At 37.7% G+C, this 13762-nt stretch overlaps 1 protein-coding gene across 1 annotated transcript in view; it reads right to left on the bottom strand.

Moving 5' to 3' along the window:
- Positions 1-13762, bottom strand: part of LOC150083920 (uncharacterized) — a 259821-nt gene that overhangs the window by 20761 nt on the left and 225298 nt on the right. Inside the window, 2 exon segments of the mRNA XM_090375830.1 lie at positions 8922-9011; positions 11545-11697. Of these exon segments, the coding sequence (XP_090231956.1) occupies positions 8922-9011; positions 11545-11697 (243 nt within the window).

Genomic DNA, 13762 nt, shown 5'->3' with positions numbered 1-13762 from the left:
ATACCACTTAGCTGTAACTGTCTTCTGCGTGTCCAAAACGACACGTTCCACAATTCCACTCGATTTGAAAAATACAGCTTTCATTTTCTTCTTTACAGATCGGGATTTTCTGACAATTACGGGTGTGTCGTCATCATCAAAGACCCAAACTTTGTTTTGAGCCTTGGTCGGCAGATCGTAATAGTACAGCCAAGTCTCGTCACCTGTCACGATGTTGTTCATATACCGAGATTGTCCCTTATCAAACTTTTTTAACATCTCCCGGCACCAAGTCACACGTCGTGTCATCTGCTCTTCAGTCAGTTGATGCGGCACCCAGAGAGACCAAAGTTTCTTCACGTGCAAATGATCTTGCAGAATCGAACGAATTGCTGGTGCATTTAGGCCCAAAGTATCCTTATCTGTTGGTAGGCCACTCGCCTGTTTTCGTCAAGCATTTTCCTCACAGCAGTAACGTTTTCCTCCGTAACTGACGTTCGTGGCCTTCCCGGCCTCTCAGAATCCTCCAGATTGAAATTTCCCCTTTGGAATTTTCTATACCACCTGAATATCGTTGTACGATGTGGACAATCATCATCTAGTGCAAGAGTCATTTCTTCTAAGCACTGGTCTATGGTTAAACCACGCATGAAATTATACCGCAAAACTGTCCTTATCTCATTTCGTGACCACGATGCCATCGCAAGCACTTTACACTCTCACTACTAATGAATAACTGAGCCCATCGACTTGGCACGGCGGCTACTATGCACGTATGAACATGTCTCAACATGCAGCAACAAGCAGCTTCCTGCGATTCATTGTTGCATCATATTGCAAAACTTTCCTAGTACCCTTTGTACATTCACACATGAGGAGTTATTAAGGTTTGAAAATGATACAAGGTTATCAAATTGTAGCAGGGTGCTTAATGATTTTGTAATAACTGAGAGCAAAGTGTAGGAGAAATTGTTGAAGCTAAACATAAGAAAGGCACCTGGGGTAGATGGGATCTATCCAGTTATATAAAAAGGAGACGGCAAAGCTTGATTTTGATTGATTGATTTAGTAGTTGTTGGCGCATCGGCTTCTGTGGCCATATTGTACCTCCCAAGGTTTTTGCAGTACTTTGATCCAAGCCTGAGGCGGGAATCGAACCCGCGACCTTTGGGTTGCCAGGCAGGTACTTTACCCACTCGGCTAGCCCGGTCGGCGACGGCAAAGCAACTAAGCAAACCCTTAGCCATAATTATGAGAGCATCCTTGGACTCAGAGGAGGTCCCCACAGACTGGAGATGTGCAAATGTATCCCCAATTCACAAAGGGGGATCAAAAGGTGACATGAGTAATTACAGACCAGTTAGTTTAACTTCTGTTCCGGGTAAAATAATGGAGTGACTAGTTAAAGATGCATTGCAGGATAATCTAGACAAGACTGCAGCAATAATTCAGACACAGCACGGGTTTGTTAAGGGAAAGTCTTGTCTGACAAATTTGATAGGATATTATGATGTGGCTACAAAGGAACTGGATGCAAAAAATAATTTTGATATCATATATTTGGATTTTAGGAAAGCTTTTGACACTGTTGCGCATGGAAGACTATTGTATAAATTGGAGCAGAATAGTAATGGATAAAAGAATGGTTGAGTGGGAGAAGACAGAGGGTGGTAATTAATGGGTGCTGCTTTTCTTGGACTAATGTTATTAGTGGAGTCCCACAGGGTTCGGTGTTGGGTCCACTGTTGTTTTGTATATTTATCAATGATATTGATGAAGGTATTTTAGGCTTAGTGTCGAAGTTTGCAGATGATACAAAGGTTGGCAGGGTTGTTAATGACAGTAATGGCAGTGTGCTACTGCAACAGGATCTAGATAATTTGGGCAGATGGGCTAAGAAGTGGCAACTGAAATTTAACCTTCACAAATGCAAAGTACTGCATAGGGGTAGAAGTAACCCCAGAGAAACGTACCAACTGTGTGGTACTACACTTAAGGTGGTAGAAAATGAAAAAGACCTGGGAGTAATTGTGCAGTCAGATATGAAGTTTTCTGAGCAATGCAGCCAGGCTAGGTCATGAGGTTTTGTCAATGATATATTATATGAATTTTGCTAGCAGGGAAAAGGAGGTGATTGTCCATCTGTATAAGGCAATGGTCAGGACTTGAGTACTGCGTATAGGTCTGGAGGCCTCATTTTAGGAAGGATGTCAATTTGCTTGAGCGTGTACAGAGAAGGGCAACAAGATTGGTGAGGGGAATGAAGGGATCCTCTTACCAAGAGAGGCTTAAGTTCTGCAAATTGCAGTGGCTGGAGACTAGGCACCTGCACTGTGATCTGATTGAGGTGTGATATTGTACTACTTCGAATAAATAACACTTCACCAGTGGAGAAGACTACTGTTACTTATGGGTTGAGCATGCTGAATTCTGATGGGATCCTTCCACTTGTTCAGATTACGAACCTAAGGGGGCATAAATTCAAATTAAGAAAAGACAGATGTAGAATAGATGTGCGGAAATTTGCCTTTAGCCAGCGGGTGGTTAATTGCTGGAACAAACTTCCATCTGTCGTTGTGGAAGTTGATAGGTTGAATAAATTTAAGGAGGAACTGGCCAGGCATTTGGAGGGAATGGTATGATTTTTTTTTTTTTTTGGCTGATGCTGCATAAGCTCATTCATTTGCTTTCTTGCATCACATGCCACTACTACTACTATGACTACCTCTCAGCCGGCCTGTGAATGTCCTTGAACATGAACTACAGGAAATCTTTGGAGCTCATAATTTATTTTGAACTAACATCAAAAATAGAGTTCACAGGATTTTTTCTCACAAGTTGCGACAGTGACTTCTGCTGCAAATTTAATACCAGTTCTCTGCAAACGTAGCAAAAGCTGTCACAATTATTTCCACATGAATGCAACATATTTTATGTATTGTTTGGATATGTGCACATAAGAACACAATTAAGAAATTGTAGATTTTTTCCCTAGGTTAAACGCATTTAACGAAACAGAGGAATGTAATACAAAAAGCAAGTGTATGAGCATCAAACAAGAAACTTATGTAGCATCAACAAAAAAAAAAAAAAAAAAAAAAAATATTTCACACACCCATTCCCTCTAAAAGTTTGTCCAGTTCCTCCTTGAATTTATTTGAGCTATCAACTTCCACAACAACAGATGGAAGCTTGTTCTAGCAATTAACCACTCTCACATCGATTCTACAACTGCCGTTCCTCAATCAGAATTCATTGTGATCAACCCATTCAAGACCTTATACACCTCAATCAGATCACTTCCCAGGTGCCTAGTCTCCAGCCACTGCAATTTGCAGAACTTAAGCCTTTCTTGGTAAGAGGACTCCTTCGTTCCCTTCACCAATCTTGTTGTCCTTCTCTGTATACCCTCAAACAACTCTACATTCTTTCTAAAATGAGGCCTCAAGCCCTGTATGCAGTACTGAAGGCATGGCCTGACCATTGCATTATACAAAGGGATAACACCTCCTTTTCCCTACTAGCAAAATTCCTGTGTATCACTAACAATACTCCATGACCTGCTCTGACAGACTGTCTGCATTTCTCAGAAAACTTCAATATCTGACTGCACAATTATTCTGAAGTCTTTTTCATTTTCTACCACCCTAAGTGTAGTACCACAGAGTTGGTACATTTATCTGGGGTTACTTCTGCCCATATGCAGTATTTTGCAATTGTCAATGTTAAACTTCAGATGCTACTTCTCAGCCCATCTGCCGAACTACCTAGATCCTGTTGCAGTAGCACACAGCCATTACTGTCATTAACAACCCTGCCAACTTTTGTATCATCTGCAAACTTCGACATTAAGCCCGATATACATTCATCGATATCATTGATAAATATACAAAACAACAGTGGGCCCAACACCGAAACCTGGGGAACTCCACTAATAACATTAGGCGACGAGGAGCAGCGTCCATTAATTACCACTCTCTGTTGTCTCCCACTCAACCACTCTTTTATCCATTGTAGCAACTTACCCTTAATACCATACTGTTCCAATTTGAACAGTAGTCTTCCATGCGCAACAGTTTCAAAAGCTTTCCTGAAATCCAAGTATATGATATCAAAATTATTTTTTGCATCCAGTTCCTTTGTAACCACATTATAGTATCCAATCAAATTTGTCAGACAAGACTTTCCCTTAACAAACCCAAGTTGTTTCTAAATTATTACTGCAGTCTTGTCTAAATGATTCTACAATGCATCTTTAACAAATGACTCCAACATTTTAAATGAACAGAAGTTAAACTAACTGGTCTGTAATTACTCATGTCACCCTTGATCCCCTTTGTGAATTGGGGATATATTTGCACATATCCAGTCCATGGAGACTTCCCCTGAATCCAAGGATGCTATCATAATTATGGATAAGGGTTTGCTTGCTTACTTTGCCGCCTCCTTTAATATAAATGGAAAAATTCCATCCACCCCAGATGCCTTTCTTATGTTTAACTTCAACAACTTCTCCTCCACTTTGCTCTCAATTATTACAAAATCATTAAGCACCCTGTTACAGTTTGATAAATTTACGGCAGTTTCCTCCCTTGCGTGTGAATATAGATGCAAAATATACTCATCCAGATTGTCAGCTATCTCAGCAGGATCATCAACAGTCGAACCATTGATATTTTATCAAACTTTAACAGGGAGCTAAGTGATTTTGTAATAACTGAGAGAAAAGTGGAGGAAAAATTGTTGAAATTAAACATAAGGAAGGCACATGGGGTTGATGGGATCTATCCAGTTATATTAAAGGAGGCAACAAAGGAAGTAAGCAAACACTTAGCCATAATTATGAGAGCTTCCTTGGACTCAATGGAGGTCAGCACGGACTGGAGGTGTGCAAATGTATCACCAATTCACAAATGGGGTATTAAAGGTGACACAAGTAACTACAGATCTGTTAGTTTAATTTGTGTTCCAGGGAAAATAATGGAGTCACTGGTTAAAGAAGAATGCAGGATCATCTAGACAAGACTGCAGTAATAGTTAAGACACAGCATGGGTCTGTTAAAGGTCTTCTCTGACCAATTTTATTGGATACTATGATGTGGTCAGAAAGGAAATGAATGTCACAGGCAGTAGGTTGGTGTGACTGTTGGGCTGCTATTCTTTGCATCCATCCTAGACCTATGGGAGCTGGGGAATCTGAGTGGATTGTATAACCTAGGCCTCCATGAAGTCTACCCGCTTTTTACATGAGTTCTATGCTTTTACATCAGATGTTAAATTTTCTGTTGATTTCTAAACACTGGATTCATTGCTGGGGTACTGGCAAAAATTCAGAAATTGTGTACATTGAAGACACACCAAGTATTACCATACTGTCAGTTCTACTACCCAGTTTACATGGGCACAGTGGTGAAATAAAAGTGATATCAAGTGGAACAATCTGATTCATCCCCTTCCTTCTAGAGTTTATATAAGTAAAGAAGTCCTTGCTGTTTTTCTTAGCATCCTTTGCCAAAAATTTCTCGTAATCTGCCTTCGCTTGCCTAATCTCCTTTGTGACTTCATTACAGACTAACTTATATCTGCCATAGGCTTCTGTGTTGCCTGATAATTTATATGCATTGTATACATTTTTCTTCTCTGTCACAAGTCTCAATCAATTCATCAGACATCCACTTAGGCCTAAACCTTGAACAGTATTTTTTAATCAGTATGAAAAGCTTACTAGTTTCCGCAATTAGTTCCTTGAATGTTTCCCACTTAGAATTTGCTGTTGGTAACATCATCAGTTAGTCCACTGTACAGAATTTAAAAACTGTCTAAGATCACTGTAGTTATCTTCGTGGAAGCAACAAACCTTTCCCTTAACCCTGATGGTAATTATATATATATATATTTTTTTTTGGCTGATGCTGAATAAGCTTGCTTTCTTGCATCATATCCCTCTACTAATGCTAATGCCTTTAAGTAAATCCCACATCAGTACACTGTGATCACCTAGTGGTTCCTTTATCTGAAAATTCTTAATGCAAGAATAATCACTGCTGATAACCAGATAACGAGTATTATCTGATTCACTAATTCACAAACACTAATTCACTAAAACACTTGTTCACCACTTGCTCTCTGAAACATACACTTTTTCATATACGAAAATGCATGCTTGGTGAAGAACCCACTTGCATATGTATACTGGTAGAGAAGTTTCTAGATGGCTCACAATGTTTCTAGAAAACTCCATCGAAAGTTCTGGAACCTTCCCGAAACATTCAGACCTTTCTTCCACATGTAACAATATTCTAGAACATCCTGGATTATTCTTGAATGTTCCCAGAATTCTAGAAAGCTCCCAATTTCTCTAGAAATCTCCAAAATAATAGAAATCTTAAAAAATAAAAAATAAAGATAAAATAGATGGAAAAGATGATTAAACCAACTACAGGTCTTGGTTTTGGGTCATTAACCTACAATATTTGAAAACTGATGGTGATGAGAACCTTTTAAGCATATATCTCAGTTTTTGAACATATTTCCTTCGAGAATCTATCGAAATTATTTCAGGGAGGAAATTGATACTGAACAGTGTTATAAAAATTCTGAGGGACTCTGAGAGGGGTTAATAAACTGAATGAAGGCAAAATTTTTACTATAACTAGTTATTCAGGACTGCATTATTATTAATTAAATTTACACAAACTTCATTACAACTTGTCAATGCATCCAATTTGCCAGAGTTGATAACTCCATGTAATTATATCCATCATATTTACTTATATAAAAAATCCAGTCTGTTTTTAAGTTCCAAAATAAATGATTCTGTTAAAAAGAAAAAAACCTTGCACAGTAATCAGCAATTTTCCTGTCTGTGCCACTAATAAACTCAAAATAATTTCATCTGGAGTTCTGTGAATCCCCACACAATTTTAAAAGACTCCCCGAAACTGAGTTAAAATTGTACTGCGATGTGCTATGACAATAAAGTATATTGCTAGACTAATGTTTATCAACAAAACAATAAATGCTGAATGCTACCAAGAGATTCTCACATAATCTGTTGCCTTTACTGAAAGTAAATGAAAGACAGAATGTTCCATGAATTTAATTCTAACTGCCAAACAGGCAATTTGACTATGAATTTTGAGGTTAGTGTATTATTTCAAGAGAATGATGGTCACACCATGGTCCCTTCACTTCTGCATTATTTTTTGTAGGGAATCTTAAAGCCTGGAAGGTGGAATTGCCAATATACACCAATGAGCCAAAACATTATGACCACCTACCTAATTTGATGTTGGTCCTCCACATGCAAGGCGCCTCCATAGCCAGGTGGGCAGGAGCAGCAGCGCGCAGCACACGCTTCTTGATTAGACGGGGGTTTGAGCCCATGAAGGGCTCAAACCCCGCTAACTAATGCTCCTAAAAACCAAACAACAAACCTCCACGTGCAGCCAAAACAGCTCGTACTCAGCGAGACATGGACACTACAAGATTTCTAAATGTGTCTTGTGGTATCTGGTACCAACATGTAACCAGCAGATCCTTTAACTCCTGTAAGGTCCGTGGTTGGGACGCCACAGATTGGAGTTGCTGTTCCAACACAAACCACAGATGCTCGTTGGGACTGATATCTGGGGAATTTGGAGGCCAGGGCCTGGAAGTCTTCCTCATGTTCCACAAAGCAGTCTCAAACAATCTGGGTAGTGTGACATGGTGCATTATCCTGCCGAAAGACGGCACTGCCAGAGGGGAAGACCGTTGTTATGAAAGGATGTACCCGGTCAGCAATGATGTATGTTTAGGTAGGTGGTAGACATCGGAGTGCCCAGCACATGGATGACTGGACCCAGGGTATCCCAGCAGAACATCGCTCAAAGAATGACACCGCTGCCACTGGCTTGTTTTCCTCCCATGGTGCATCCAGGCGGCATCACTTCCCCAGGTAAATGACGTACATGTACCGGGCTGCCCACACGGTGCAACAGGAAACGTGATTCATCGGACCAGATGATCTTCTTCCAATCACCAAAGGTCCAGTTTCAATGCTCGCGTGCCCATTGTAGGCACTGTCGCCGGTGAACTGTGGTTAGCATTGGCACCTGGAGAGGCCTGCTGCTATGCAGCCCCATTTTCAGCAGGGTTCGATGTACTGTGTGTTGTGACATTACTCCCATCACTACCATTAACAATTACCGCGAGCTGCACCACAGCCGCCCTTCTGTTGCCACGTGCCATCTGGGAGAGCCTTCGCTCACCATGAGCATCAATGAGCCGTGGTTGTCCAACACCTTTCCAGCAGTTCGTGGGTTTCCCTCCTCGGACCACTTTCGGTAGGTACTAACCATGGCTGACCATGAGAACCCCACAAGCCGTGCCATTTCAGATATGCTGTGACCTAGTCGTCTGGACATTACAATTTGGCCTTTGTCAAATTTGCTTAAGTGCACTGCCTTTCCCTTTCTAAAGAACAAGAGTAACATTGATTAATGGAGCTCAGTATCAGGTGTTTTTTATACAGTGTTCCAACCCACGCATGCGCCATAGTTCACCTGCAGTTGCTTCGATTTGCATGGAACGACTTGCTGGTCATAATGTTTTGGCTCATTGGTGTACTTGGTGATTAGTATATACCAATACAAAAGCATTATTAATAAATAAGTTATTTAAAATTTTTAAAGTTGCATTATCTAACCACTGCAAAATTCTGTTTACTTTGCAAAACACTTTAATGTTATTAATACATTTTTAAATATGTAAAGTTTATTGAGAAAGCAATACATCATTTCCTAAATGCCATCACATGTGCACAACTTAAAAAAAACAAGAATCATTATGTCACCTATGATACTATTATTCTTCTTTCTGTGTGGCTATATGAAATGCATTTTTTGTCAATTATATATACTCAAAACAGAACAAGTAGCAATAATAAGTTGCATTTTTACCTTCTGTAATACTAGAATTCTGGAACATGTTTTCTAAAGTATGATGGATTTCTTTAAAAGTAGGTCTTTCCATAGGTTCCCACTGCCAACCTAAAAAATGTCCATATTGTAAAATCCATTGTTACTCTAATTTAACAGTAAATGTTAACTCTGCAGTAGGTGCATAGGGAGTTGCTGGTGGTAAAGAGTGTTTCGTGACAATCGGCTGTTTGGTAATTAAAAATTTACTTCAGTAAAAACTATCAAAAAGACAAGTCAACTAAAAAGCTGACTTTAAAAACATGTCATAACCCTTTCAAGAGAATTTACGTTCCAATATTCCAACTGATTTGTGGACTGGGAAAAGCACTGTTAATGGTATGCTTATAAATGATAAATTCACATTTGCGCATAAAATTAGTGGCTCTGGATAATTTTTCTCATAGCTTTATTAGGCATGAATGGCTTTCAGTCTCACAGGCATATACATTATGTGAAATTATGTTAAAAAATTTCACAATTTTGTCACAAGGTTGTCAAAAGTTACTTTTAGGTGTTATTTTATTTAAAACATCTATCATATATTTGCACTTGTCAAAAGAAAGTTCAATGAGGAATATTCTTCTACAGCAACATTATAAACCTAAACTTCTCAAGTTTTGGGTAAAGAACCCCCCCCCCTTTCCCTTAGGATTGAATAAAAAAAGTTTTACTATGAATACAATAGTTATATTTTCATAAGATTAGGAATTTTTTTTAAATATTCATAAAACGGTAAAAACGTTTATAATTATAGTGTGACACCAACAGCACCTGCCCTGCACAATCACTTTCATTACAAAATGGTACACATCTACTCAGTTAAAAATTTATATCTAAATCAAATTTCAAATCATGTTAGACTGGTGAAGAATACATACAGTTTAATACAAAAATAGAGTTAAACCTGCATTAAGCACTCCCCCACCTCCCAAAGAATGAGTAAAAATGCAGTGCTTAATATAGTTGATGCATATAGGTATATGCCAAAATTTAATAACTTTGAGTTAAAATAAAATTAAATTTAAAAAAATAACAGTAAGTCTAGGACAAAAGCCTCAAACCATGAAAGTTACGTAAAGTCACTGTACAAATTTGTAGGTGGTAGATGACTTTCATCAACTGGTGAAATGCCACCACTTTGCTTATTGGAGGCTTGAAGTGGTGAAACCCATGTTTAGTCTCTAGAGCAAAGTTTCCAGCATCCCTCTCCCCCTATACTTCTCCTTCAACCCATGCACGGTACTAAGTACTATAGGTTTTGATACCTTTTGTGATTGGGGTTTTCATAAAAAAAAAAAAAAAAAAAATCAATGCACCAAGTAGAAAACAGTTTGCTTGTTTCTATATACAAAAAGAGGTTATGCTTGCCATGTACAATTGAATTTAAAAAACAAGCAATGGTCAGCATAACATAAACAAACTATTTAAATTTAAAATCACCTTTTTTTTTAAAAAAATGTGATTATTCAAGTAGTTTTTCCTTATATTTACCAAGGATTCTTCTAAATTTCTTATGACCTTCACAAAAATTTTATCATGCCATTTAAAACTGAAAACAATAAGTGCTATAATATTACTGTAATCTTCTATGGAGAAGCTCATGGAAACTGAAACCTACAGTTAAAAACAACCAAAACATTGCCCTTTGTTGATGTTACATGTGTTATACAAGGCTTTGATTATGTTGATGAGACATTCTTACCTGTTTATAACTGTATTTGTGGCAAGTTTTATTTTTCTGTAAATAATGCCTCGTTCAGAAGTGTTTGCCATAAGACATTGATAATATTGAAAGTTTATTTTTGTGTATGACAAGTCTGTTGTTTAATGATTTCATGTTAAAGTAATTTAATTTAACACCTATAATTTAATCAATTTTTGGTGCAAACTTTTAGTCCCAAACTAGCAGCCCATACTTGTTCCTACTAACAGGTTACACCATTAGAAGGTGAGGATTGTACATTGGGTCTAGACTCTAGTCAGTTCCCCAAACCCAATGTCCAATCATCATCTTCTTGTGGTTGCAGTATACAGGGAGTCCTCATTATCTGAGGATAATTGGGACCACGAAACGGTCCCAATGAAGATTTTCAATGCATTCGATATGAAGTACAAAAACATCCTGTCTGTTATGGATGTGTTGGGGGGGGGAAAAAACTTCTTCAAAAAAAGAAAAAATCATTAGAATACAGTTAAAAATAACTATAAATTATAGAAGGGCAAAAAAAAATTGCCTGAAAGAAATGGCTACAACTTAAAATTATAATTGTTCCAAATTAAAGTATCACCACAGTGAAGCACCTTTTTTCTACAAATAGTACATACCTGTGTTATTAAATCTCCATTTATATAGCTTCTCAAACAGGAATTACCAGTATCTTTAAATGAACTTTACACTTATAGTAGTTAGTCATACAGGAGTGACTAACTATTATAACTGTATAGTATATTTAATACAGAAAGCATCATACATTTCCAAATCACTTTAAAACAGTAATTTCATTTTTAATTTTAGCATACATGACAGCTTATCCAACTTATCATTTTCTCACAGCACAGCACAGCATTTGTAAAATAACATACAAAGCAAGAAGTCACTTACATTGCCTCATGAGGTCATACACTCTAGGAGGACAACCAGGAGGGCACTCCATTCTATAACCAGATTCAAGCATGTGGTACACATCAGTGAGTTCAACTCCTGGATATGGGGACATTCCATATGTGGCTATTTCCCAGAGCAGAATACCAAATGCTAAATAAATAAAAATTATATATGACAATTATATTATAGCTACACAAAACATCCATAAAGTCTAAAGTCTTAGAACTCCTTAATTACATTGTTCAGAATCAAGAAATTGTGATCTTTGATATCGAATATACCAATAAACAAATCCCTTTTCGCATATGCAAGTTTTCTTTAAATTTCAAAAAGTTTAAATTGAAAAACAAGGTACAGCAGCCTAGTAGATTAGGCAATTACACAAAAAAATATGTTAATTAAAGACTATCAGAATTAAAAAAAAAAAAAACAGCTAAGGTAAAGAAAGCCAACACAAGAACCACAGGAAACTTGGGTAAACTTACTGGGCAAACTCGCTTCCCGCTACTGCAGTTTCTCCCTGCATTCTTGGTAAACAGATGGTGCATGTTATCAGTAGTGGCAGTAGAAGTCAATAAAGATGTATTGACCATTCCCCCCATCATTAAAAGCAGATTACTGGAGTTCATGAGTGCAATGCCTTTGCAGCTGAAATTTACTTACGGGTACATCCTCCAGACTGCTTCAGTCTTAGGGTGTTTGATCCCTCCTTCCCACTGTTTTAACCCAATACCAAAATGACTTCTACAGACTATGCATGTTATTGGTGGTAGTAGTAGAAGCCATTTTCTTATTGGGTTAAAACAGCGGTAAGGGGGGATAAACACCCTAAGACTGAGGCAGTCTGGAGGGTGTACTCGTAAGTAAATTTCAGCCGTGAAGGCATTACACTCATGAACTCCAATAATCTGCTTTTAATAATGAGAAAAACTAATCAATACATCATTATCAACTTCTATTGCCACTACCGATAGCATGCACCACCTGTTTACTGAGAATGCAGGGAGAAACTGCGGTAGCGGGAAATGAGTTCGCCTGGTAAATTTACTGAAGTTTCCCATGGTTCTCATGTTGGCTTTCTTTACCTTCACCAAAAAAAAACTTTTGATGCCATCCCATGTTTGTATAGGCTGCTATACAAACTGGAAGAAGCTGGAATTATTAGTAAGATCCCCTGCTGCATTGCAAGATGGCTAAAAGATAGGAGGCAGGGTGGTCATAAATAGTTAAATCTTCAGGGTTGATGAGCATAACAAGTGGAGTCCCTCAGAGCTTAGTCAGAGTAGCGTCTCCTCCTATTTCTTATTTTTATAAATGATACTGATGAGAGTATCCAATATAAGCATCAAAGTTTTCTGATGATTTGAAGGTGGCAAGTATGGTTAACAATCTAAGCCATGTTGCTTCAAAAACACTTGGATCAGTTGTATGTAGGTCCAAAAAAAATGGCAACTAAAGTTTAGTACTCCTAAATGTAAAGTTAGGCATTTTTGGGGAACAGAAATCCTGGAGTTACATATAAGCTAAGGGAAAGAAGAGCTACAAGTGTTTCACAATTGTAGACTTAGGTGTTACAATTCAATCTAACATTAATTTTCCATGCAGCATAACAGGCAGGCAGCAGCTAGGAAGGCACATGGTGTCCTGTCAAATGATTTATAGGACCTTTGCTAGTGGATAGAAGGAAATCATTATTCCTCTATACCAGGGGTTGCCAACTTAATTTGTGATGCAATCTACTTTTTTTCTTCAAAATGTGCCGCGATCTACCATCTCAAGAATTTCATTGCACATTAAAAAATGTTGTTTATAAATTTTAAAATTAAATACAATTCAGAATTCTTATTTTAAATTCATACATATTTAAATTTTTAATTTATGTGAAGTTTGTGTCTTCATGTCATTTGCCAAGCTTTCAAATTCGGGGATATATTGTGATCAGGCCAACAGTAAAGAATCTTGTGTATGCAAGTCCGTAACAGTAGAGCAATTCACATAGATATGTGGAACCAAAACAGAAATTTAAAAGTTCACTGCATTTTTTTACATTTGGGTACTTTTCTCGGCAAACATATTTCCAAAAGTCCTTTTCTGATGATCTGACTTTTAGGAAGATATCGTTTCGCAATGTAAAATTTTATTTTCAAGTAATATTTTCTCCATGTGAAAAATCTCAACGATTTATTATTTTTTCTAAGGTCCATTATTAGGCAAA

The sequence above is a fragment of the Mastigoproctus giganteus genome, chromosome 6 (assembly GCF_048544385.1).
Source record: "Mastigoproctus giganteus isolate SK-2022 chromosome 6, ASM4854438v1, whole genome shotgun sequence".
Taxonomy (NCBI): Eukaryota; Metazoa; Arthropoda; class Arachnida; order Uropygi; family Thelyphonidae; genus Mastigoproctus; species Mastigoproctus giganteus.
Note: the sequence above shows the minus strand (reverse complement) of the source record. Positions and strands in the feature narration are given on the sequence as shown.